Here is a 27,022-nt window from a genome sequence, read left to right on the forward strand (position 1 = left end):
CCAAGGGCATCTTTTCACACTAATTTTATAAAAAAAAATTTAAAAATTAAAAAAGAATATCCATCGTGATTCTCATTCTTTCTTAAGCCAAAACATTAATGTGGTGGCTTTACTCTAAACCAGAGACAGAAAGGTCTGATAGAACTGCAATCAAACAAAGTGGATTAAACAATGATACACAGAAGCAATACTGCTGATGTTCAAATTAAAGCATAAACAAGCATAAAATCAGCCAAAATTAGAAAGGGGCAGAGGAAACTTTTGGCAGTGTCAGATATGGCAATTAACTAGACTGTGCTAATGATTTCAAAAGTGCATATATATGTTAAAACTTATCAAACTCTATGCTTTTGCATGCGATTTTACCTCAATTAGATTTCAATAAAGCTTTTTTAAAAAATTAGCAGGAAAAAAATCATTACTCGATTTGTAACCATCACTCAGCTACTTTAAAGACAAAACTGGAAACCAATTCAGACTCTAAAACCAAGTATAATTAACAACTCAAGGATCACAGGCAAAAAATAGTCACCCAAGTTCAAAGAAAAGGTATATCAACTTTTTCAAAAGAAAGAAGAAATAAAGTCTCAATATCCTGAGACTGGTCAAAGGATTATGGAGGTCACATTGTCAAGGCAATTTATGTCCCACCCTGGTGCAGAATGCTCTTGGTTTCCATTTCCAAACAGATACGTGATGACACAGAGTTTATCAGGATTTGCAGCCTTACTGTACTTCTCTTCCTTGCACCTCTGCAGAATCTCTAAGCTCCTCTGGTGGACTGGGTGCTGGAGAAAGCTAAAACTATCCATACTTTTCAAAATTGCACATGGCGCTGTATCATCATGCCCTTAGGAAGCAAAAGAAAAACAAAAAAATGGAGAAAAGAAAAAAGATATTATATAAGCCCAAACCAATAGAGAATCAAGGACAATGCTGCCAACTATTTTAAGAATATATTTTTAAAAATGTATCAAGTAATATGCATTAAATGTGAATAAATTTTCTAAACTGATTTGAGGAAATCACACAAAAATAAAAGGAAAATACAAAGGTCTTTTTTAGGTATTCAAAGTATTCCTTTCAGTACTGAAAGTGTTGTGAATTAATATCATACTAAAAATTTCTAATTTAAAAAATTAGGGAAATTTCAAAACAATTTGTATGTTTATTTTTTTAAACAGGCCCATTTTTATCAGTTCTGAAATATAATTAGCATATAGTTGGCAACAATGCAAGGAACAATGATGGAACCCCAAAGAAAAATACACCCAAAACAATTTACCAAAAGTTAAATAATTCTTTCACAAATCTTGCAATTAACCACACTTGTAGGAATTCCAACAAGTGTGTCAATGTTTAAAGAACAGGAAGAAAAGCACCATAGAGCAGGGAAACCCAGCAGCACTTTGGTATTTATAAATCTGAAAAGAGAGTTGGAAAATGTACCTCACCACCACTTAGTCAAGTGAGACAAAATCAACTATTTGTGGGAAAGGGAAGAGAGCATGTTCAAGGAAGGACCAAAGCCCCAGATTAGTGCTATTGAAACAGTGAGTCACTCTAACAATAAAAGGAGGCTGGCGGGAGGTCAGTACCATTAATATTAGTAATAGATGGATTAAAAGAAAATAGGCATCTCCAGGTTTTTTGTGGGCGGGGGGGAAGGTGTTGATTATCATTTACTCAAAGAACATCTCTAAAGTTAGGACGTTTAGTTCAAATTTATGTAGGTGTGCCTTTAAAAAACAAAAGGGAACAGTTTAACAATAGAGACAAAGTGAGCAACACAATGAATCAAGTTTCATTAATGCATATTTACTGTATAATTAGGAATGAGATACTATCTATGAATAGTTCTCAATGCAGAATCATTTAAAAAGTTAAATAGAGGCAGAGTAGTTCAAAGAGGTTTGCAAAGCAGGGTTTAGTCTAACTAAAATTCCTTAAACTAGATTACTAGATCCAGAGAACAAGCAGCCACATTTTAGCTTAGGAGATGGAATCTTGCATCAGATAATAAGATACTTATAAATAGCAGATTTTTAAAAATAAAGTAGATTTGAAAATTATTTTCATATCCAATACTGAAAAAGTAAACTAATAAAACACTATTCTCATTCATCCAATGTGGAGAGCACATAGCTGCAAATGTTCAGTATTTCAAAAAGAGACAAATATCAAGTTATCCATCATTTCTTAGCTGAAGAACATCTCAGTAAAAATACTCTATGCCCATTATCAATGATCCACTCCACCATCTTTGATGGGCTTCTTAAAGAAAGCATGCTTAGTTAGGCTCAGACTAGCCTATACGTGTTAGTTGGTGGTGCCAAGAGGTAGGTATCAGTTGAGGGGGACCATCTGAGGGAAAAAAAAAAAAATGCCTGGAAAGTTCTATTTATACTCTAACCAAACTGTAATTTTAAAAAGTTATCACAAGACTTTCAGGCATCTTGATAATCTGCCAGTCAGAAATAATTTTAAGGAGATTATGGTATTAAAGTGTTCTATGTAAAAGTTTAGGATATTAAATATACTAAATTAGTAAGCAGTTTGAAGAAATCGCTTGACATTACTACAGCAACTGTACTCTTTTGTCTAATAAACTGTGGCAATGACATCTGGATATGGGTAATTTTGTATTTGTGACTATTTTAGGACTTACCATCATACCTATCTTTTTTTTAACGTCTTTCATTCTGCTTTCTACACCTTCTTTTAACTCTCTACTATTTTAGACTATAATACTATTTCCAAACCTTAAACTGATCTCATTTGCTGTTAACAATGCCCTGTTAAGGTGGTTAAATTTCCTAGGATAGTTTGTAAGTACAGATTGAGGAAGAGTTATTGTCTAAGGAGTCTCGTAACTCCTAAAACACTTTCATTTAGTGTTGGTTTATGCTAGTTCCTGGTATAGTTTGTTAATTCCTTACCTTGAGATTATGTACCAAAAATACAAGATAAATTCAGACCCCATATCAATGCATGGTAAAGATATGGGGCACTGATTTTTTTTTTTTTTAAGTAGTTTAAGAACAATCTAAGGCCTAAGGTTAGATCGCTAAGGTCCTTTTATTTCTCTGCTCAAGGCTAATGGACAGAATTTTTCAATCTTTTCAGTGACAGAAAAGTCTAAGCTCCCTGAAGGTACTACACCATATAATGGAACTCTATCCTAGTTATTCATTCAAACCTGAAGCCATGTCTCTGATCCTAAAGTAGTTGCTGTAATGCCAGCTTCCAGGCCACACAGCCATTAAAGGTGTATCTCACACATTGCAAACCACCACAATCTCAAGTAAAAATTTGATAAGCTTAAAAAATATTTACATCTATGTAATCCTCAATAAAGATACAGAACATTTTCATTATCTCAGCAAGTTATTTCAACCCCTTCCTATCAATACCACCCATGCCTTTGCAGAAGCTATCGTACTATATTATTTCGCCTGTTCTTAAACTAAATGAAAGCATACACTATGTACCTTTTCATGCCTGGCTTTTTTGCCCAGTATATTTTGTGACTCATGATACTCATGAGAATCAGTAATCTGTTCTTTTTTACTCAGAATAATGTTACATGGTAGGAATGTATCACAACATGGTTATCTTTTCTTCCATTGATAGATTTTTGGGTGTTTCTAACTGGGGACTATTAAGAATAAAGATACTATGAACATTCTTGTGTTTTGTGTAGAATAGTTCCATTGAAATATAAACCACATACTATACAATTCACTTATTTAAAGTGTACAATTCAATGGTTTTTAGTATAACTCCTGAAGCTATTGAACTATCACCACAATGAATTTTAGAATACCTTCAACATACTAAAAAGAAACCATTTTAATTAACCTTTTTAATTATCCTTCCCCTCATCATTTCCCAGCTTGCCTACTCCAGCCCTAGGCAAACACTAATCTACATTCTACCTCTACAGATTTGCCTATTCTAGACATTTCACATAAATGCAATCATACATTTGTGATTTGTGATACATGCAACAGGTGGCCTGTGTTGTTGAGTTTCCATATATGTCTTATTATATACTATTTTTATTCCTCTATTTAATACTGTCTTCTTTTATATTAAACAGATGTTTTCTAGTATATTCTTATTTTTTGTCATTTATATTACCATATTATTTTTTAGTTATTTTCTTTGCAAATACCAAGAGAATTATAATTAACATCTTACAACAATCAAGTCTGGATTTAAAATTGCTTAAGTCCAACGGTATATAAAAATGTTTCTCTTCATTGGGGAGGGTATGCTCTATGGTGAGTGCTGTGAAGTGTGTAAACCTGGTGATTCACAGACCTGTACTCCTGGGGCTAATAAAACATTACATGTTAATAAAAAAAAATGTTTCTCTTCTATAGCTCCATTCTCTTCCTCCTCCTTTATACTGTTACTGTCATACAAATTATACCCTTAAAATGTCATGCCCATCAACAAAGATTTATAATTATTGCTTTGTATAGTTGTCTTTTAAATCAAATTAGAGAAAAAAGTTACAAAATGTAAAAAAATATATATTCATACTATATTTTATACTGCACTCTATAGTTGCCTTTAATGGCACTTCAAGTGCTTTCAAGTTACTATTTAATTTCCTTTCATTTCAGCCAGAACTCACTGAAGTATTTCTTGTGGGGCAGATCTGGTAATACTAGCTCAGGATTTGTTTATCCACAAATGTCTTAATTTCATGGTCACTTTGAAGGGTAGTTTTACTGAATATGGAATTAATTATTTAAATTCAATTAATTAACATACAGTATATTATTAGTTTCAGAGGCAGAATTCAGTGATTCATCAGTCTTACATAATACCCAGTGCTCATTACATCACGTGCCTTCTTTAACGTCCATCACCCAGTTTCCCCATCACCCCACACTCCTCCCCTCTTCAACCTCAGTTTGTTTCCTATGATCTCTTCTGATTTGTCTCCCTGTCTGATTTTGTCTTGTTTTATTTTTCCCTCCCTTCCCCTATGATCCTCTGTTTTGTTTCTTAAATTCCACATATCAGCAAGATATGATAATTGTCTTTCTCTGATTGACTTATTTCGCTTAGCATAATACCCTCTAGTTCCATCCACATCATTGCAAATGGCAAGATTTCATTATTTTGATGGTTGAATAGTATTCCATTGTGTATATATACCACATCTTCTTCATCCATTCATCTGTCGACAGACATCTGGGTTCTTTCCACTACTGTGGACATTGCTGCTAAAAACATCGGGGTGCAGGTGCCCCTTCAGATCACTGCATTTTTATCTTTGGGGTAAAGTACCTAGTAATGCAACTGCTGGGTTGTAGGAGGCTCTATTTTCTTTCTTTTTTTTTTTTTTAAGATTTTGTTTATTTATTTGACAGAGAGACAGTGAGAGAGGGAACACAAGCAGGTGGAGTGGGGGAGGGAGAAGCAGGCTTCCTGCTAAGGAGGGAGCCCAATGCAGAGCTCAATCCCAGGACCCTGGGATTATGACCTGAGCTGAAGGCAGATGCTTAACGACTGAGCCACCCAGGTACCACTCTATTTTCAACTTTTTGAGAGACCTCCATATTGTTTTCCAGAGCAGGTACACCAGCTTGCATTCCCACCAATAGTGTAGGACGGTTCCCCTTTCTCCATGTCCTCACCAACATCTTGTCATTTCCTGACTTGTTAATTTCAGCCATTCTGACTGGTATAAGGTAGATAGCAATCTCACTGTGGTTTTCATTTGTGAATACAGAATTCTTGACTCTCTTTTTTCTTTCAGCACTCTGAATATGTCCAGTATTGCCCTCTAGCCTCAATGGTTCCTGATGATGAATCAACTGTCAATCTTGCTAAGGACACTTTGTATATGAATTACTTCTCTCCTGATGCTTTCAATATTTTCTATCTCAGGACAATCTAATTATGATGTATCTAAGTTTGGATCCTTTGTGGGTTGTTGATCTTCTTGGGTATATAGTCTTTTCAGAAAATTTGAAGAGTTTTTGGCCATTATTTCTTGAAACATTCTTACTACCCCTTTCTCTGTCCTTCTAAACTGCCAGATGCCAGGGTACTTTATTGTGTCCTACAGGTCTAAAAGCTCTGTTCATTCCTATTCATTCTTATTTCTTTTTTTCTGTTCCTTAGAACAGATAATCTCAACTGATCTATGGTCAAGTTCACTGATTCTGGCCTCGCCTATTCAAATCTGTTGCTGAACTCTTCTAGTGAATTTCTCACACACATATAAATTAATATTTTATATGTAGTGAGACACTGTTCTCATACTTTCCTTTAGTTCTTCAAATATGGCTGCCTTTGAACATATTTAAAATAGTTTAAAGACTTTTTTAAGTTCAAGGTCTGGCTTTCCTCAGCAATAGTTTCTATTGATTCCTTTTTTCACACATACAGGTCATTTTCTTTTCTTTGTATATGTGTGTGTGTGTGTGTGTGTGTGTTTCAGAATTTTGTGTAGAACACCAGATATTTCAAATAATATAACATGGCAACTCTAGAAATCAGAGTCTCCCTTCTTCCCAGGATTTGCTGTTTCACATAATTATTGCTACTATCCTGAATTAATTCTGTAAAGTCTGTTTGCTGACCAAACAAATCATTACTATTTCTCACTCTAAGTCCCAGCAGGGCCAATATGTAGCTTCACACACACTGACTACTTAAATAATTCCACTAAGAACACTACATGGCTTTCTGATCACCATAATACACATTATGCAATTATAACAAATCAATTCTTGAAAAGAATAAACTGAATTTTTATTTAAAAGTCTTAAATTGGGGGCACCTGGGTGGCTCAGTGGGTTAAAGCTTCTGCCTTCGGCTCAGGACATGATCCCAGAGTCCAGGGATAGAGGCCCGCATCAGGCTCTCTGCTCAGCAGGGAGCCTGCTTCCCTCTCTCTCTCTGCCTGCCTCTCTGCCTACCTGTGATCTCTGTCTGTCAAATAAATAAATAAAATCTTTGAAAAAAAAAAGTCTTAAATTGTGTTCCTTAATCTGGAAGTCTATGAAAATAACAGTCAAAAAGTAGATTTTAATTTGATATGATTTGTGTTTGGATGGCTTGATGAAGAAAAAGAATGTCAGGGAATTCCATAAGAAAATCCAAGATTTTTTTAGTTTAGTATCAGGATATTTATTAGCAATTTAGCTAAGAGACACTAAAATTTTTTGTAAATATACTCTCAAAGGATGTGAAGATATATTGTGCATCTGTAGTCAACATCTTCTTTCTTCCCTAAAAGATTATCTTTGAACTCTTAGTCTCATTCAAATTCTGAACTTGATTACCTTCTGCCTTCCACTTCTACTTAAATAATTTTCCTTCTACTTAAATTCCACTTAAATTCTACTTAAATTCCACTTCTGCTTAAATAATCTCTAATTCCAATATTTCATTTTCACTATGTCTCCATACTATTCATGGTCATTTTAAAAGTTCTGAAACTATTATTTATCCATTTTCACAATTATTCTGTTAGTTTTTGTTCTGTAATGCTATAATGTTCTAAAATTTTATGGCACCCTTTTATCCTAAATCCATGCAGAAGGAGCAAAAATGCTAAATACTGGCATTGATAGTAATATACTGCAATATAATTATTTCCTGTAACAAATCTGCTCAATCAAAATACAAATGAACTATGACTTTTCTTTTTCTTGATAAAAAGTGAAATTTTAAAAGTTTATCCAATGAGACTTCTGGGTTGTTGGTAATATTCTACATCTTAATCTAGGTGATAGTTTCAGGGTGTGTTCACTTTGTGATAATTAACTGAGCTATACATTTTTGGGAGCACAGTTTTCTTCTATATGCATGTTATAGCCTTAAATAAAAGAGTATTCAAAAAGTTTATTATATGGATGCTCTGTGCTGGCCGGAAAGAAAAATTAGACTACAAAAGAAGAAGAATCTAGACATGATCAAAGTAGAAAAAATACACTATCATTTTGTTGATCATTAACATTTTGTATCTTTGTACCAAAGGATAATAATAAACATACAACCAGCTTTCACAAATAAGATTTTAAATACCAAAAGAACACAAAAACAACGTGATTAATCTTTTTAGAAAGCAATATTTCCAATAGTAAATACAAGAAAAGTTTCTTCTCATAGTCAGTTATATCTTAGTAGAATACTTACCAATTTTTACAATTTTCAAAACTGGTAAATCCACCATGATAATTAATAATGTATCTTAAATTAAAAGAAAAAACTTTTCCTTAGAGCTTTTTACAAAGAAAGCCTCTTAGAGATAATTTTGTAAAAGGTAAAGTAGGTTTAAGATATTCCTTTTATTTTCCAAAAAAACTGTATTTCTCCCTATTTACAAAGGCCAGTTTGTACATATTATAATCTGAAATACAGAAACTAAGCTTTTCCCTCTCATTTCAGAAATACAATCTCCCAAATATAAATATTCATTTGGAATATGCAAAAGCTGAACTTAAAAGTTTTACTGCTAGTGCACATGCTGAAAATCCATGTAAGTAAATCTGGGAGTCCTGAAAGTACAGATGGGTCCTAGTGCGCTTCTACTGAAGCTTTTCTGGACAGAACACTTTATTTTAAATGGTTACATATATATTAGTAAATCCTCACTATGCAACAGTGGTCTATCTAAGGCTAGAGCTACAGTAAGCAAAAGTGTGATTTTTTTTATTTTTTTCTTTTTCTTTTTTTTACACTGTGATTTTCATTAGGTAACAAATGCTTATGAAGATAAGATGCCTTCATGCAGATTGTGAACTATGGTATTTCATGATTTAAGGGGAAGAGACACAGAAAAAGTATCCTGCTCCATTCATTTCTAAATTTCAAAGTAAAATCCAATGAACTGAGTTAAGGGTAGGAAGAAAAGAAAATTAACATTCATAAACAGATTCATCTATTATTACCTGGCTTTACCGCCACAATTCTGAAGACAGTATTTTGGGGAAAAAAAAAAACAACAAACTTCTAATAGTCACAAAATCACAAAAATTTCTTCTCTTCAAAGTAAGGTTATCTCCTGCCCCCTACCTCCATCCAATTTTTCTATCTCCTGATTTACGCTTCCACATTAAATTGTTTCATCTGCATAAAAACTATTGCATAAGAAAATAAAGGTTATCAATATTTAATTCTATATAAGTAAATGGTAAAGTATCATTTCGTTTTTTTGTTTAAAAATTTACCAATGTCTTACTAAAAGTACCTATTGAATATCAGGTGCTTTACATACATTACTCCTCTCAGTATTTATTAATAAAAATATACCAACACATATATATAAACAAACACCATGTATTCACTTAACTCAAGTACCAAGCACACTGGAACTAATCAGATCTGAAAATGATGTTAGGATATGGTTAAGAAAACAAAAGAGAACAAAATTATTATGTCTCTACTCCTTAAGAGAGGTAAAAAATTAAAAGATAAGTATGGTAGAATACTAATATCTACTGCTTACCAGTTTTTGTCTGAATGTGTCTTTTCCCAGCTTCCCTGAAAGCAACCATGGCTCTGAAAAAAGCTCTGAGAACTGCCCATCGGAAAACAGCTACGGGATCAATTCCAATCATCCCAGAGATAAATGCATTCTTGCTACTTCTTAGAAGAGCTACAATGTCAGGGCGCATATGATCTGTATTTTTTTCCCGGAAATCCTACACAAAAAAAGTATCAGTGTTATTTTTGAAAAAATTATTAAACCAAGAAGATAATAGGTGACATGTTTGAAAAGTGGTTTACTAAAGAAGTGAATTCTGTTCTAGGTAGCTAACTGGACCAGACACCTTTGATAAAGTTCCAGCCAATCCTAAAACTATTGAATTCTATAATACATTTAGATGACAGTAAATAGTCTACAATTTTATTGTAGCTTGTTAAGTAGAGAGCCTCTCTGAAGGGGTATCACATAAAATTACCAGACAGCTGAATGAAAGAAAGGAGCCAGACATGAGAAGACAAGGAACAGTGTTCCAAACAAAAGGAATACAACACCTATTATGAACAGGTGGTAGGACAAGTTAGTAGACAAACAATAAGATCAGGAGCTGGAACATTCTGGGCAAGGGTGAGAGTGGTGAAAGATTTGGCAAATAAATAGGTATTGCAAACCTGAGTTAGGAGTTTGTAGATTTTATTCAAATATAAAAGAAAGCCAATGGAGCTAAAAGATATTTTATAAATATCACTGGATGCTGCAGAGGAAATGAATTTATACAAGGAATGGAAAACAGGAGACCAGCTATTGAAATAATCCAAACAAAAGGTGATGGTGACTTAAGACTACATTGGTGGTAACAGCATAAAGGGAAAATAGTTACTATATTTGGGATATGTTTTGGAAGTAAGGCAAAGAATTAGCTGGTGTATTATAGCATGGTGAAAGAATGAGGGAATAAGGTTAACACCTATATTTTGGGTTTTAGGAACTAGGTGGAGGTACCATATTGATATGGAGAAGTCTAGAGAAAAGAGAAGACTTAGGGATACGAAATGAATTAAAGAGATCAGTTTTGTGCAAGTGAAGTTTGAGATGGTGAGGATAACGAGAGCAGCAAGTAACATTTATTGAAAGGTAGTATGTGTGTGGCACTCTTCTGAGCACTTTACATGTATTTTCTCATTTAAGCTTATTTCATCCACCTACCAATTGCTTGAGATAGATATTATTATTACTCCTATTTTATACATGAAGAAACTCAGTCATGGAGAAGTTAACTATCCTGGCCCCTATAACACAGTAAGTAAAATAGGGATTCAAAGATAGCCACTCATTATCACTATACCGTATCTGCATACAGACACCAAGAAAGCAGATGAATATATGTGCCTAGGAGGCCTACAGAGACTGCAGAAAATATACATATTACCTAAGGACTGTAAATAGACAGTACAAACCACTTGCTGATAGGGGATGGGGGGATTTAACAGAAGAAAATGGGTTAAAATATCCCACAGAAAGACAAGAAGAATAAAAAGTTTACACTCAGTGGAAGAATGTTCCAGACTGATATGTATAGAGTAGGCATTTGGCTGTAATCACACCCAGATAAAAGGATTAAAAGTTGGTAAGTAAATCACTCAGAGTTGGTGCAACTTGACATAACAGCTCTTTAACTCAGAATTCTATGAGGAGCATGTCTAGTATGATGTTTTCCAGAAGGCAGTTTGGACTTCTTTAGGGGTTTCCTTTCCTAGTCTTTGTTCTCCTAAGAACAGGAGAAAAGGAGAAACAGGCCAAGAATCTTGGTCCTTGGCTTGTCCCTTAACACCCTTTGAGCAAAAGTATATATTATAAAAGTTAGTAAAACTGATAAAAATTTTCAAATCCAAATCATCACCACCACCATCACTGGCTAATACTTACCAAGGGCAAATAAGACGTCAGGCACTAAGTTAAGCACTATACATAACTTATTCAATTCTAACAATTACTTAATAAGGTAGAATAATTACAAACCATAATTTACTGATAAGTAAACAGAAAGATAAAGAAGCTTGCCAAAGGTCAAACATAGTAAGTACTACAGGAACTGAAAATTGTCTGTTTTATACCGAAGACCATTCCATCCTATTAATAACTATACCGTACAAAGTAAAATTCTAGAATTTTTTCCCATGATGGGTGTCAAATGCTGATGGAAACCTTTATTTTCCAAACATAATGGTCTCATCTGTCTTTATAGTTCCAGATTTCTAAGTTTATTTCATAAACTAATCATATCATTCTTCTTGAAAATTTTCTCTTGGTTTCTATTAACAATACATTTTGTGATTTACTACTTACCATATTTGAAATTCTTGGGGTTTGGTCTTATGTACTCTTGGAAAAATTTTCACTCAGTCATCTTACATCAGGTGATCTCAACCGTAGTAATGGCTTTAAACACTATCTATATGACGAGGCCCAATCTGTATTTCCAGCTCAGATCTTTGTTGTTACGTCTGAGACCCATTTCTACACCTTAAAGGTATTTCAAACTTAAAAGCGAATGCCTAGGACTAGTATTACTTCAATGTATGGAAGCATTCGCCAGTGAAACCATACAGGCCTGGAATTTCCTCTATGGGGAAGTTTAAACTGCTGATTCAAATTATGTAACGGAAATAGGCGTCTCAGGTTTTCCTGTATTTCTGGTGTCAGTTTTGACGTGTTATTTTCATGGAATTCTCCATTTTATCTATGCTGTCAAATTTATTGGCAAATATGTTGAGACCCTTCTTAACATCTGTTGAGTATGTAGTTAAGTCCTCTTTTTCTTTTCTGGCATCTACTTTTAAAATCTTTTTTTCTATTATAGATTATTTTCTATTACTTTTTTTCATTTTATTTTATTCTATTACCTTTTATTATTTTCTGTTACCTTTTCAAGGAACAAATATTTGGCTTTGTTAATTTCTCTACTGCATGTCTGTTTTCTATTGCATTAATTTCTAGTCTTCCCTTTATTATTTCCCTCTAATTTGAAGGGGGATTCATCTGCTGTTCTTTTTTCAGTCTCTTGAAATGGAAGCTTAGATAATTACTTTCAACCATTCTTCCTAATGCATGCAGTTAAAATTATAAATCATTGCTTTAAATGCATCCTACCAATTGCTACAGATTCTGCAAATTTTAGTATGTTGCATTTTTATTAATGCTCAGTTTTAAATCAGCACTATAGAAGCACATAGATGACTCAAATGGTTAAGTGTCTGCCTTCAGCTCAGGTCATGAGATCAAGCCCCATGTAGGGCTCCTGCCCAGTGGGGAGCCTCCTTCCCTGCTCTTCCCTGCTGGTGTTCACTCTTGCTATCTCTGTCTGTCTGTCTCTCTCTCTCTCTCAAATAAATAAATAAATATAATCTTTAAATATAAATAAATAAATAATGAAATTAGCATTGTGATTGTGATTTCTTTTTTGACTCATGGGTTACATAGAAGAGTTGTGTTTAAACATTCAAAGACGGTCTAGCTATCCTTATGATATGCCAAGTAGGTCAGTTTTTAATAATGCTATTCAATTTTTTAGTTTTTACTCATTTTGCATCTTATTCTGTTAGCTACTAAAGAGATATATATTAAAATCTACAATTAGATGGATTTTTCCAGTTCTTCTTTTATTCTCCCTTTGGTTTTTGTATAATGAATCCAATCGGTAAGTACATACAACTTTTGATGTTGTGTCTTCCTATCAAACTGGCTCCTTTTATTTTTATGAAATGTGCATCTTTATCTTTAGTAATACTTCTTGCTGTAAAATCTACCTTGTCTGCTAATAATTTCTTTTCTTATAAATTTCTTTATAATTTTTTTCATCCTTTTACTTTCTATATATACTTTTTCTCTATATATATTTTTTCCATTCTTTTACTTTCAACCTTTCTAAGGATGATTAATCACAGGCACAAGTGTATATACTGTATGATTCCATTTACCTGAAATGTAATAACAAGTAAAACTAAGGATAAAAAATGAGGGTAGTGGTTACCTCTGTGTCAGGGAGAATGAGCTAGGAAGGGGCATGACAGAAATCTGTACACTTAGGATTTATGCACCTCATTGTATGACTTCATAGCTCAAGTTTTCTTGTTTTTGTTTTAAACTACATTTTCAAAATCTTTTTTTAAATTGAGATATAACTAACATGTAATGTATAAGGTGTATAATGTGCTGATTTGATACATTTATATACTGCAATAGGACTACCACTATAGTATTAGCTAACACCTCCATCAGGTCATATAACTACCATTCCTTTTCTGTGGTAAGAACACCTAAAATCTGTTCTCTTAAGAACTCTGAAGACAGTGCCATTATCACAATGTTGTTATAATCGCAATGCTGTGCATTAGATCTCCAGAATTTACTCATCTTCTAACTGCAAGTTTGTATCCTTTGCCCAACATTTCCTCAATTCTCCCATCCCACAGCCCCTGGGAACTATCATTCCACTCTGTTATTCTTAATGTTTGTTGTAAAATCTGTTCCTTTCTGTCTCTTCCATCTCAGAAATAACACCTCAAATTCACCCATCAGCTACAGCCAGAAGTCACTTAGCTAGGATACATCAATCAGCTTCTACCAATTATACCTCCAAAATATATCTCATAATCATCTACATCTCCTCCATCTATACCGCCACCCGTGGTTCAGTTTACCTTAACATTTCACCTCAACTATTTTAAAAAGCTCCTAATTTATCTGCCAGCTTCTACTCTCATCCTCTGCTGTTCCTTCTCCTCAAAGTAATCAAAGCAATCTCTTAAAAACACAAATCACAGCCTGTTTAAAATCTTTTCGTGGTTCCCCATAATAATTTCAATAAAAACCAGACTCCTTTAACTTGGTCTAAAAGCCATGAAGAATTAATTTGCTATTCATTCTCTAAATTTGTTTCATGCCACTACTTCCCTTGCTCACCATAATCTAGTAACACTGGCCTGTTTTCAATTATTTTAACATACTTACTCTCTATCTCATGGCCTGGAATATTCATCATCCCAGCTCCTCACCAAGGTAACACTTGCTTCAGGTTAACCCTCAAAACTTAAGTTCTCAGAGAGGTATTCATGGATCTCCAAATTCTAATTCCACTATTTCACTACTTTCTTTCCTAGGACTTGTTCATTTATTTATGGCAACATCCCATTTATCTATATTACACACATACACACACACACACACACACACACACACACACGTATGTATATACTGAGCCAAGAACATGTCTGCCTGGTTCATCACTACATCGTCCCAAACACCAAGCACAGGGTCTGACACATAGTCTGTATTTAACATACAGACTAAGTCAATCAGTGACGAATGAAAGAGTGATTTTAATTGTGACTTTCACCTCAATACCCAAGAGAAAATATATTGCTCTACTACTCTCCAAACCATCACTGCCTTGCCTGGGAAACTACCAAATGACAATCTTAAATATCAAGTGGTTGAAGGGTAACAGGCTCACTAATTACAAAAAAGAAATGGCCACAATTCTGAAGATTCTCCTCCACAAGAGTTAAAAGCTTCAATATATTCATTAGGAGTGCAAGCTCACAAATACCTAATGGTGCATAAAGACATGAAGCCTCTGTTAAGCCTCATGGATGAGAAGAGAAAAAGTAAACAAACTACATAATGAAATACTTGGTTCAAGATATATTGATGCTCTCTATTCTTCAGATTAAAAAAAAAAAAAAAAGAAAACGATTAGAAGGGACTGGGACTGATCCTTAGCTTATCTGTAGGAGGAAACCAACACCAATATCACATAAGACTGTAATATGTTGCAAGGTAGAATCTGAATGTTAGCAGTACCTTTATAAAATGTCTCCGTCTCCAACTGTTATTGATCAAGAGCCTCCATAAACTGCACAGAAGGCAGTGTGACTGGGACGATGATATAGTAGAGAACACTTTCACCCTCAAGGCACATCAATGAGAAATTTACTGACCTTGACCCCATACTTCACTTTCCCAGCGTAATGCTTTATGATGAAAGCAGGCTCCATCACGGCTGGAAACTCAATATAAGAATTCTCTTCATGCTGATGCTTAAATTTATCTAGCAATGTTTGATTTGTGGCCTGTGGAAAGCTGCATTAAAAACAAAAAACAAAACACTAAAGAAAAATGCAGTTGTTAATACAGTCTCTTTTTTTAATACATTATAATTACACTGCCATCTAACAAATTTATAGGAAATTACAATGAGTTTTCACTTATACCATCTAATCTGATTCTCTTAACAAGCTGAAAAGGGAGTATAAGAAGAACTGGTGTTCTATAGATGAGGGATCAAAAGTCCCAATTTGCCCAAACTCACACTCTCCAAGTAGCAGAACTATGAAAGGAACTCGGGTCTGCAGCTATTTAGCTCAGGTCACGGCACTTCTGTAAAACCCACAGGATAATAAAACTCAAGTGATACTTTGGGGCCAAGAACTTCCGAACAGAAAATGATCTCTCAATTTGGACAGGTCTTAAATCCATAGTCATTTTCGGTTTTCCTGTTTCTTCATACATAAATTAAGTAGCAATTTTCTCACCTGTACCAGTAACTACATAATTTTATATCTATTATTATTTCAAATATGTCTCAATGGTTTATACCCATTGATGAGTATTTCATATCTAGGGATAACTCAAATGATCCTATTAAGAAATAATTACATGATAGCAAATACAGGAATATAAAAGTTTAGGGGCTACCTGGATGGCTCAATTGGGTTAAGCATCTGCCTTCCGCTCAGGTCATGATCCCAGGGACCTGGGATCGAGACCCTCCTTGGGCTCCCTGTTCAGTGCGGAGCCTGCTTCACCCTCTCCTCCCCATTCATGCTCTCTGTCACTATCTCTGTCTCCCTCACTCAAATAAATAAATAAAATCTTTAAAAAATCCAACCCTTGGCTTCAGCTCGGGTCACGATCTCAGGGTTCTGGGATTGAGCCTCACGTCAGCTCTGCGCTCAGTGCAGTCTGCTTGTCCCTCTGTCTCTTCTCCTCCTCCTCCTCTCTCTCTCTCAATCTCTCTAATAATAAATAAATATTTTTGTAAAGAAAAAGTTCCAAAAAGAAAAAAACCACTAGTGGTTGGGAATAATGGAAAGAGTCAAAGAAGATATAGGAGGCAATTATGAACTAAATGTTAAAGGCTGGGTAGGAGTTTCAAATAGAGGAAATATCACTGATGGAAAAAGGAGAAAGCAAGTATCTTTTAGAAAATAGTTTCACTTAATCAGAGTTGAAATAATGAGAAATAATGTGACATGAGGTTGCAAAGATGCTGAATACAAAATCTGATGTGTAGAAATGATTCCAAAATCACAACAAAAATAATTGTGTTTTATGTATTAGGATCAGGAAGGAGAATGGCCTTTGGTGTCAGAAAGTCATCGTTCAGATTACCAGTTCTATATGTGACCTACAGCAAGCTTTAAGAGCTAGTTTTCCATAAATGACTACAATGAGGTATTGCAGTGTTAAAAGAATTAAATAACACTAGTAAAAACATCTAACACTAGCTGGCATCCTTATAGGGAGGACATAAATGTTACCTACTTTATAACATTGCCAATATTGCCATCTTCCTATTCAACTTCCTATTCAACTAGGTCTGCTTTTGCATTCAAATACTATCCCTTCCTCAAAACATCATCACCATCCAGCTCTCTCTGTCCATTCCAGAACTCTAAAGCCATTCTAGAATGGACTGTAACTCTTGCAATTTGAAACAGAGAGTATAGCAACAGCCTCCACAGTAGTCTCAGTACTATAATCTTACCTTGTTTCAAGTCACCAAATCAAAATATCAGAATTTTCCTATAATACTGCTTTAATCATGTGCCAGCCCTACTCAGGAAAATTTATGGTTCACCAAGGCAAAGTGACCAATCCAAGCTCCTAATCCTAGACCCAATTCAACCTCTGCAAACTTATGCCTCACCACTTCACAGCAGGACACTTTTCTTCAGGAAGGATACTCATTTCATTGTCTCTAAATAATCTTCTGAGTAATCGAAGAGCTTGTGATTTATTTTTCTCTTACTTTCAAATGGAGAAAAGAGATTTTCAAAGGAAGACATATATGAGAACAGTTTTTAATTCCAAACAAGGGAAGATGGAAAGAAAAGCTCTCCATATGTCCTATATTCAACAAACACTTGTGGATACACACTACAATATCAAGCATAAGAGCTTGGAACAGAGGCAAATCAGAAATTATTGTGCACTTCAAAGCTCTTCCATCTAGTGTTCCCCAAAGGATATCTGCCAGGATAGTCTTAGATTAGTGTTTCCATGCTTCTTTCTGTGTTTCTTTAGCTTTCAAAAATATCAATACCTAGGGGCGCCTGGGTGGCTCAGTGGGTTAAGCTTCTGCCTTCGGCTCAGGTCATGATCCCAGGGTCCTGGGATTGAGCCCCACGTTGGGCTCTCTGCTCAGCAGGGAGCTTGCTTCCCCCTCTCTCTCTGCCTGCCTCTCTGCCTACTTGTGATTTCTGTCTGTCAAATTAAAAAAATAAAAAAACTTATAAAAAAAAAAATACCAGTACCTAGACCCTATTCCTGTGATTCTACTGAAGTGATGCTAGGGTGATGATCAGTACTATCTCCACGTTACTCAGGTATTTCTTAGGACCAGACAAGACTAACAAAATGCTGTCCTAAATGAATGCTCTGGTCTTAACTTCATTTTGCTAAAAGAAGACTGGGATAGAAGTCTGAGATTCTGCATTTCTAAGAAGCTTCAAGGTGCTGCCAGTACTAACGTTAAGAGATCATACTTTGAATACTGAAGACTGGTAACACTCCTAACATCCTGCTCATACCTAACTTTGCTTATTCTACTCCTTCCTAAATTTCATGCTGCATCCTTTACAATCAAGCTTAAATAACTTGCCCAAGGTCAAACTTGCCCAAAGCCAAGAGATAACAGAGACAAGATTAAACAAGACATCTGATCTCAAACCCATGCACCTAAACCACTGAATGACACAGGAATGCTGCTAAGGATATATTTTATGTTATATATTCCCTATAGAAAAAAACAGTTGTTAGAGGAAAACTAGTCTAAGTGGTTCCCAAAATAGCTCTTCCTAAATGTGACTAATTTATTTTCTGTCCAACTTTGGCAGAGAGAAAACATTTCATGCCTTTGTATCTTCTGGGATGTTAAAGCATAGAGCAAAGTGGTCCATTTACCAGAGGAGGTAAAAACAACAGGACTGACACATAAAGTGAAGAAAATAATAATAGAATTTATAAAAAGTTTTCATATAGAATATAGAAGAATATATAGAATATATAAGACTGAATATAGAAGCATAGTTGAAGGGACAATTAAGAAGTTACTCAGTCCAGGAGTACCTGGGTATCTCAGACGGTTAAGAGTCTGCCTGGCACTCAGGTTGTCATCCCAGAGTCCTGGGATCAAGCCCCACATAGGGGTCTCTGTTCACCAGGGAGTTTGCATCTCCCTTTCCCTCCGTCCCTCCCCCCAACTCATGCTTGCGCTCTCTCAAATAAATAAATAAATAAAATCTTTTAAAAAATGGTTATTCAGTTTAGTCTCCTACCAACAATACCCTGACAAATGATGCAAAAGAATTACTATACTAGGAATTTTTTTTAATTCTAACTCTGCCATTTATTATCTTTATAATATTGATACATTGCTTAACCTCCCCACACCTGGGCTTCCTATCTATATTTTTTTTCTACTTTTTTATAAACATATAATGTATTTTTATCCCCAGGGGTACAGGTCTGTGAATCACCAGGTTTACACACCTCATAGCCCTCACCATAGCACATACCCTCCCCAATGTCCATAACCCCACCACCCTCTCCCAAACCCCTCCCCCCAGCAACCCTCAGTTTGTTTGTGAGATTAAGAGTCACTTATGGTTTGTCTCCCTCCCAATCCCACCTTGTTTCATTTATTCCTTTCCTACCCCCTAAGCCCCCCATGTTGCCTCTCTACTTCCTCATATCAGGGAGATCATATGATAATTGTCTCCCTGATTAACTTATTTTGCTCAGCATAATACCCTCTAATTCCATCCACGTCGTCACAAATGGCAAGATTTCATTTCTTTTGATGGCTGCATAGTATTCTATTGTGTGTGTGTGTGTGTGTGTGTGTGTATACCACATCTTCTTTATCCATTCATCTGTTGATGGACATCTAGGTTCTTTCCATAGTTTGGCTATTGTGGACATTGCTGCTATAAACATTCGGGTGCACGTGCCCCTTTGGATCACTACGTTTGTATCTTTAGGGTAAATATCCAGTAGTGCAATTGCTGGGTCATAGGGTAGTTCTATTTTCAACTTTTTGAGGAACCTCCATGCTGTTTTCTAGAGTGGTTGCACCAGCTTGCATTCCCACCAACAGTGTAGGAGGATTTATAATAGGAAATTTTATTACCTTATAAAATAGCTGCTAATCAGCTCTAATGATTAGAAAGTTCTTTCTTACACTGAGCCCAAAATCTGTCTCTCTGTAATTTCTGGCCACATGGCTTCCCCACAAGAACTTCTGGGTAATGATAAAGTTGATATTCTCTTATTGGGCAATATTTATTATGTGAGGTAGCAAATGACCAAGGAAATACAGTCTTTGTATAGTAAGATGTGAATTCAAAATATTTTACATAAGGAATGACAGGCCAGATAAGAGCCCTTTCCTCTATTCATGTTTTAATTATATACTTAACTATCTCAATTGTTGCTCACAACCACCTTAAGATATATAGAAAACAGCATTATCATTTCTCATAATCATTTCCTTTTTACATGCAAAAAACGAAGAACGAAGAATATTCAGAGATTGGCTAAAGGTAGCTAATAGAGATGGAATGCAACCCTGAACTTCTGACTCTATAGCCTATTACAGAGGAACATTATAGGACAACACTTCAAAGCACAAGCTAATTAGTCAGAAATGCCTGGAGTATCTGAATCTCAAATCCATCACTTATTACCTATATGATCTTTACTTAAACTTGCTTAAACTTTGTTCTTTTTGTTATCATAAAATACAATGAGATATCACCTCACACCAGTCAGAATGGCTAAAATTAACAAGTCAGGAAATGACAGATGCTGGCGAGGATGTGGAGAAAGGGGAACCCTCCTACACTGTTGGTGGGAATGCAAGCTGGTGCAACCACTCTGGAAAACAGCATGGAGGTTCCTCAAAATGTTGAAAATAGAACTACCCTATGACCCAGCAATTGCACTGCTGGGTATTTACCCTAAAGATACAAATGTAGTGATCCGAAGGGGCACGTGCACCCGAATGTTTATAGCAGCAATGTCTACAATAGCCAAACTATGGAAAGAACCTAGATGTCCATCAACAGACGAGTGGATAAAGAAGATGTGGTATATATACACAATGGAATACTATGCAGCCATCAAAAGAAATGAAATCTTGCCATTTGCGACGACGTGGATGGAACTAGAGGGTATCAAGCTTAGCGAAATAAGTCAATCGGAGAAAGACAACTATCATATGATCTCCCTGATATGAGGGAGAGGAGATGCAACATGGGGGGTTAAGGGGGTAAGAGAAGAATAAATGAAACAAGATGGGATTGGGAGGGAGACAAACCATAAGTGACTCTTAATCTCACAAAACAAACTGAGGGTTGATGGGGGGAGGGGGGTTGGGGGAGGGGGGTGGGCTTATGGACATTGGGGAGGGTATGTGCTATGGTGAGTGCTGTGAAGTGTGTAAACCTGGCGATTCACAGACCTGTACGCCTGGGGATAAAAATATATTATATGTTTATAAAAAATAAAATAAAATAAAAATACATGATATATGTTGGAGAAGGCTACCTTCTCCAACTTCTCCTCTAACTTCTCCAACATGACCCTAAACCATCAAAGAAACAGAACCACTCAATATTTTGACACCAACCATAATAGTTCTCAACACTGAGTATCAAAATCATCTACGAAGCTTTCCAAAATAAAATACACCAGATTTAAGCTATGTAACTAGTTAAGAACCCTCACCTTACTATTTTATAAAGGATAATACGTGTTTTGGGGCATACAGAGCAATACAAAAAAACTTTTACACAACTTAGCACATAAAATATTTTTGTGTTAATTGCACTTTAATTCATTTAGATTAATGGAAATAGACTGGTGATAGAGTCAGTAGATGTAACTGTTAGCATTCTCCTTTTCAATATATTTTGCATTCTACCATATTATTTTATATTTTTAGGTAGCAATTTCTATATGCCTATGGCATATTAATAGGGTGACACACAACTTACCATACAAACCAGAATATCTGGGAATAAAAGTAGGTACCGTTAATAACTAAACTGGACAACAGACACAAACTTTAGACTGTCCCATTCAAAACTGATGATGTATGGTCATCCCACCTATGATAGTGAATCCCCAATATTTTCTATCTTACTTCAATGCATATAATATTTATAGTTAGAAATCAAACAATCTAATTCAGTTACTTAATATTTTACTAAAGAGTGACAGAAAACTCACTCTCCATCACTTCAGTTTCTCCAGTTCTAGACTTGCCATCTTATAGGATAATTTAACTATAAATAGTACTTTACAGAGCACTAGAAACACTGTAGAGGATGCTATATGACATCTCACTTCTAAAGCTTATATACATGTTTGGTATACTACACAGTGCTAACAAAGGATGTCAAATACTTGGCATATTTGCTACTTTCCACCTGCACAACTGTGGCTGACATCACTAATCTAACATGATACTCTTTTCTGCTAAACATGAAAACTACAAACACATCTCATATAAAACTCAATTCAAAAAGAGAGGAACATGCAACAATAAAAAAATACGCCAACAAATTTAACATCAAAGTAGCTCTAGAAGAATCTGGAAAAACTCAAGTAAAAATTCAATATTAAGGTTCACCCAATTTTCCTAGAAACATATACACACAATAAAATACACACAAGGGAAACTTTGACTCCTTATTTGAGTATGTAAGAAGAAAATTAAAAGGACATGAAAGGCCCAAATGAAAAGAACCACACTTTCGACTGAAAGATACTTGCTAAAAGAATCATACTCACTTGCTTTCTTCATCCAAAAGATGGAGCAGACCTGTTGGCTTCTTGCTAATAAGATTTATACAACAGGTATTATCAATATAATCTATATTGTGCCAGCTGATACCTTCAGTTCTATACTCCTCCTAGGAAATAAATTCACAATTTATACATCGTGCAGAAAATAATAGGTATATGATAATAAAGACTGAAAAGCTTTTGCCAGGCTTAAAAGAACAAAACTTTTCTCCTTTAGGTCATTAATCTACACAGTGGAAGAATACATAATTTCGGTTATATAAAACCTTAATACAGTATACGTCTATTTTCATCAAAAAGTACATACAATCAAATTTTTTTGTTACCATGCTATTTGTATGCCACCCAGGTGAAAATTGAGGGCTGGATTTGTTTTAGCCACACTATCTGAGGAACTGCACTAAAGAAAAATATAAAATGAAGAAGCCTAACTTCTCCAACATGACCCTAAACCATCAAAAAGGACTGAGTATTTGTTGGATTATCAATAATGAATTTAATGAAACAGTATCTGGGAAAAGTAAAAGCCATCATCTCCAGTGATCACTGAAATTGGAATATGGAATTCATACATACTGCGTTTGGTAAAATAAAACCCTTGGGGGGGTTGGAAAAAGAACCCTTAGAATATGTTTTTAAAAAGTTTCAAATCCAAGATTTTAAAAAGTGAAAGCTAAGGCATTGAACAACTATTCAACAACTATTAAGCCCCTACTACAGTTGTCTATTTTTCTGTGTACTGAGAAATAATCTTATATTTATCCTTGTGATGCTTTTAAACTGTTTTTCAAAACAAGGCCCCTGACAATCTAAAAAAGATGTTTCTACATTGCCAGAATATTTATAGGCATCAAGTAAATACCCCAGTCGGCTGATGACTTTAGTATGCACTGATAATTTTCATGCACTTCTCTACAAATATGGTGGTTTTGCAAATTAGTGATTTTGTGATTTTTATCATTCTTTGGGTATTATTATTATTACTATCATTCTGTAAATAAGACTGGTGTAATATAAACTGTAGTTACTCTAACTGGGAAAAGTAAATGTGCTCACTTCAGGAGCACATATATTAAAACTGGAAGATTAATTAGCATGGCACCTGTTCAAGGATGACACGCAAATTTAGGAAAGGTAAATGATTAATTCTTTCCTTCTAATTAGTAAATTCATAAGAAAATAATTGCTATATAAAGGTCACCCTGTACAGTAGTAAGAAAGTTTTTTTGTCCTGTTTCTTTTTTTTAGTTTAGTTTGTTTTTTTTTTTTTACTAACATATAATGTATTATTTGCCTCAGGGGTACAGGTCTGTGAATCGTCATGTCCTGTTTCTTCTATCTGTAGCATGGTTAACAAGCATATGGATTCTTATAGACGTTAATACAGCAGTCCAAAATCCTTCCCTCATTTCCTCTTCTCAATTACAATTCACACACCCTTGCCAAAGTTAACTATTATCCTAACGTCTAATAACACCAGTGAGATTCATCTGTTTATAAATCTAATATAAACAGAGCCATACAACATATGTTCTTTTCTGCCTTTTTTTTTTTAACTCAACATTAGTTTCAGAGACATATGCAGGTTATAGAATGCATCTAAAGTTCATCTATTTTTTTAATCCTTTATTTAAATTCAATTTAGCTCATATGTAGTGTAGTAATACTCTAGAGGTAGAATTCAGTGATTGATCAGTTGCATAGAACACCCAGTGCTCATTACATTCAAGTGCCCTCCCTAAAATGCCCGTGATCCAGTTGCCCCATTCCTGAACTCCCCTGCCCTCCAGCAAACCTCAGTTCGTTTCCTAAAATTAAGCATCTCCTATGGTTTGCCTCCCTCTCATTTTCAACTTCCTCCATTTTTCCTTCCTTACCCCTATGTTCTTCAGTTTTGTTTCTTAAATTCTACATATAAGTGAAATCACATGGTATTTGTCTTTGTCTGACCGACTTACTTTGCTTAGCATCCCTTTTAATTGTTGTAGGGCAGGGGTTGTAGAACATCATATTCACTCATTTATGCTTTATCTACAACTGCTTTCTCAATGTAATAGCAGCATTGAAACTGTATTGCCCAAAAGTCTTAAAAGACTTCTTTGTCTGGTCCTTTACAGAAAAAGTATGCCAAATCTATGAAAGAGCGTTAGATCTCAAACTTCAACAGACTCACAGAATCTGTTCAACAGATTCAACAGAATCACATAAAGGACTTACTAAAACACAGACCACTGGGCCCCAGGCCCAGAATTTCTGATTAAGTAGCTACAGAGTGGGGCCCAATATTTGCATATCTAACAAGCTCCTAGGTGATGCTACCAATAGGAACAGGAGAACAGTATTTTGAAAACCCATGCTGTGTATTTAGATGCAAATTATTCAACCACTGCACTATTACATGATGGTTATTTCTAATTTTTAGCCATTAAAAATGCCACTATTTACATTTGTGCACACAACTTTTAGTCTGCTTTTATATGCATTTTGAAAGTGAAAACACAGGCTTATAAACTACACATGTATAACCTCAGCAGATACTGCCAAGCAGCTTGCTAAACATGCACCAATTTATGCAACCACCACCCGTGTATGGGACTTTCCCATGAACGGTATCTCTAATATTTGTATTATCAGTTTTTTTCATTTCGTCACTCTCATGAATGCGTAAGAATATCTTACTGTGGTTTTAATTTTAATTCTCTGATGACTCCTAAGGGAAAAATTTTTTCCTGTGTTTACCATCCATCTGGATGTCCTCACATGTCTATGTTCATAATAAAAACTCTGAGGAAAAATCCCTGCCTTCGTCACAGGAGGAAAGCATTTGGTCTATTTCCATTAAGCATGATATTATTTATAGATTTTCATAAATGCCCTTTAGCAGGAAGTTCCCTTCTATACCTAGTTTGCTGATGATTTTTTAACATGAATGGTTATGTAATTTTTATCAAATGCTTCTACTGAAGCATAGCATTCCATACTATGCAATCACCATAAGTTTTTTCCCCATTTTGTTAATAGATTAATTAAATCAATTGATAATTAAATGTTAACACACACCAGAAAAAAACTCCCCTTGGTTCTGATATATTATCCTTTTACAGTGCTCGCTTTGGCAGCACATATATTATCCTTTTACATATCTTGATAGATTTAGTTTGCTAATATTTATTTAAAATTTTTTAAATCTATGCTTATGAGTAAATTGACTTTAATTTCCACTTCTAATAATATTCTTAACAGATTTGGGTATCAGTGTTATCTTAGCCCCCTAAAATGCATTGTGAATTGTCCCTTTTGGTTCTATTCTACATTAAGAATATATGTCAAACTGATACTAATTCTTTCAATGTTGGCAGATTCACCAATGGAGCCATCTTGGCTTACAACATACTTTATGAAAAGGCTTTTAATTACACATTCAATATTTTTAATAGTTATAGGAATCAGATTTTGGAATGTCAGGTTTTTGTGGGGTTTTTTTTCATATCATTTCATAAGTGTACTTATGAACATAAAGCTGTTTAGTGAATACTATTATCTTTTTAATAGGATCCACAATGATGTCCTCTGTATAACTGTAATTGATTACTTACATCGCTTTCTTTGTTGCTCACTTGGGTGAATTTCTTGAGAGGTCTTATTAGTCATTTCAAAGCATTACTTAGCTTTGTTAATCTTCTTCCATGGCATATTTGTTTTTACTCTTACTTAATTTCCTCTCTTATCTTCATTATTTCCTTCTTTATACTTTCCTTTGGCTTAGTTTGCAGATCTTTTTCCAATTTGTTCGGCTGGACATTTATATATATCACTGCTGCTCTTCAATTTTAAAATCTTCTAACGGCTATAAAATATTCCTCTCAATACACCTATGGTTACATCCCACAAGTTTTAAGATGCAACATGTTCATTCAGTTCAGTGTATTTTCTTCAACCTCTAGACTATGTAGAAGTGTATTAATTAAATTTTACCCATAAAGGTACTTTCCAGTTATCTTTTGATCATTGGTTTCAGGCATAATTTCTTTATGGTATTTAAGTATGTGTCATTTCAATCCTTGAAATTTGACCCTTGTGTTATGGTCCAGTATACACACAAATCTCATACATTTTGTAAATCTGCAGTTATCTATGTATGTCAAATAAGTATTTGCGGTCTTTTAGAGACGCCTGGGTGGTTCAGTCAGTTACGGGTCTGTCATTGGCTCAGATCATGATCCCAGGGTCCTGGGATCAAGTCCTGCATCAGGCTCCTTGATCAGCAGGGAGCCTGTTTCTCCTTCTGCCTGCTGCTCCCCCTGTTTGTGTGCTTTCTCTCTCTCTGACAAATAAATAAAATCTTTTAAAAAATAAAATAGGGGCACCTGAGTGGCTCAGTGGTTGAGCTTCTGCCTTCAGCTCAGG

The 27,022-nt window shown here is 34.9% G+C and overlaps 1 protein-coding gene and 1 pseudogene across 12 annotated transcripts in view; one reads left to right on the forward strand and one right to left on the reverse strand.

Annotated features, from left to right (window-relative positions):
* The window catches only part of MYO9A (myosin IXA), a 305,854-nt gene that overhangs the window by 146,704 nt on the left and 132,128 nt on the right, over positions 1-27,022 (reverse strand). For 11 of the 12 annotated variants that reach the window (XM_032864954.1, XM_032864953.1, XM_032864952.1 and 8 more), the window contains 4 exons: positions 22,601-22,722; positions 15,460-15,601; positions 9,482-9,677; positions 731-850 (listed from right to left, as the gene is read on the reverse strand). In XM_032864954.1, the coding sequence (XP_032720845.1) occupies positions 731-850; positions 9,482-9,677; positions 15,460-15,601; positions 22,601-22,722 (580 nt within the window). The remainder of the gene's footprint in view (positions 1-730; positions 851-9,481; positions 9,678-15,459; positions 15,602-22,600; positions 22,723-27,022) is intronic. The other variant, XM_032864959.1, reaches the window with a different exon arrangement.
* LOC116872139 lies at positions 23,664-23,762 on the forward strand (annotated as a pseudogene).

This window comes from Lontra canadensis, unplaced genomic scaffold, assembly GCF_010015895.1.
Source record: "Lontra canadensis isolate GAN:19392208 unplaced genomic scaffold, GSC_riverotter_1.0 scaffold28, whole genome shotgun sequence".
Taxonomy (NCBI): Eukaryota; Metazoa; Chordata; class Mammalia; order Carnivora; family Mustelidae; genus Lontra; species Lontra canadensis.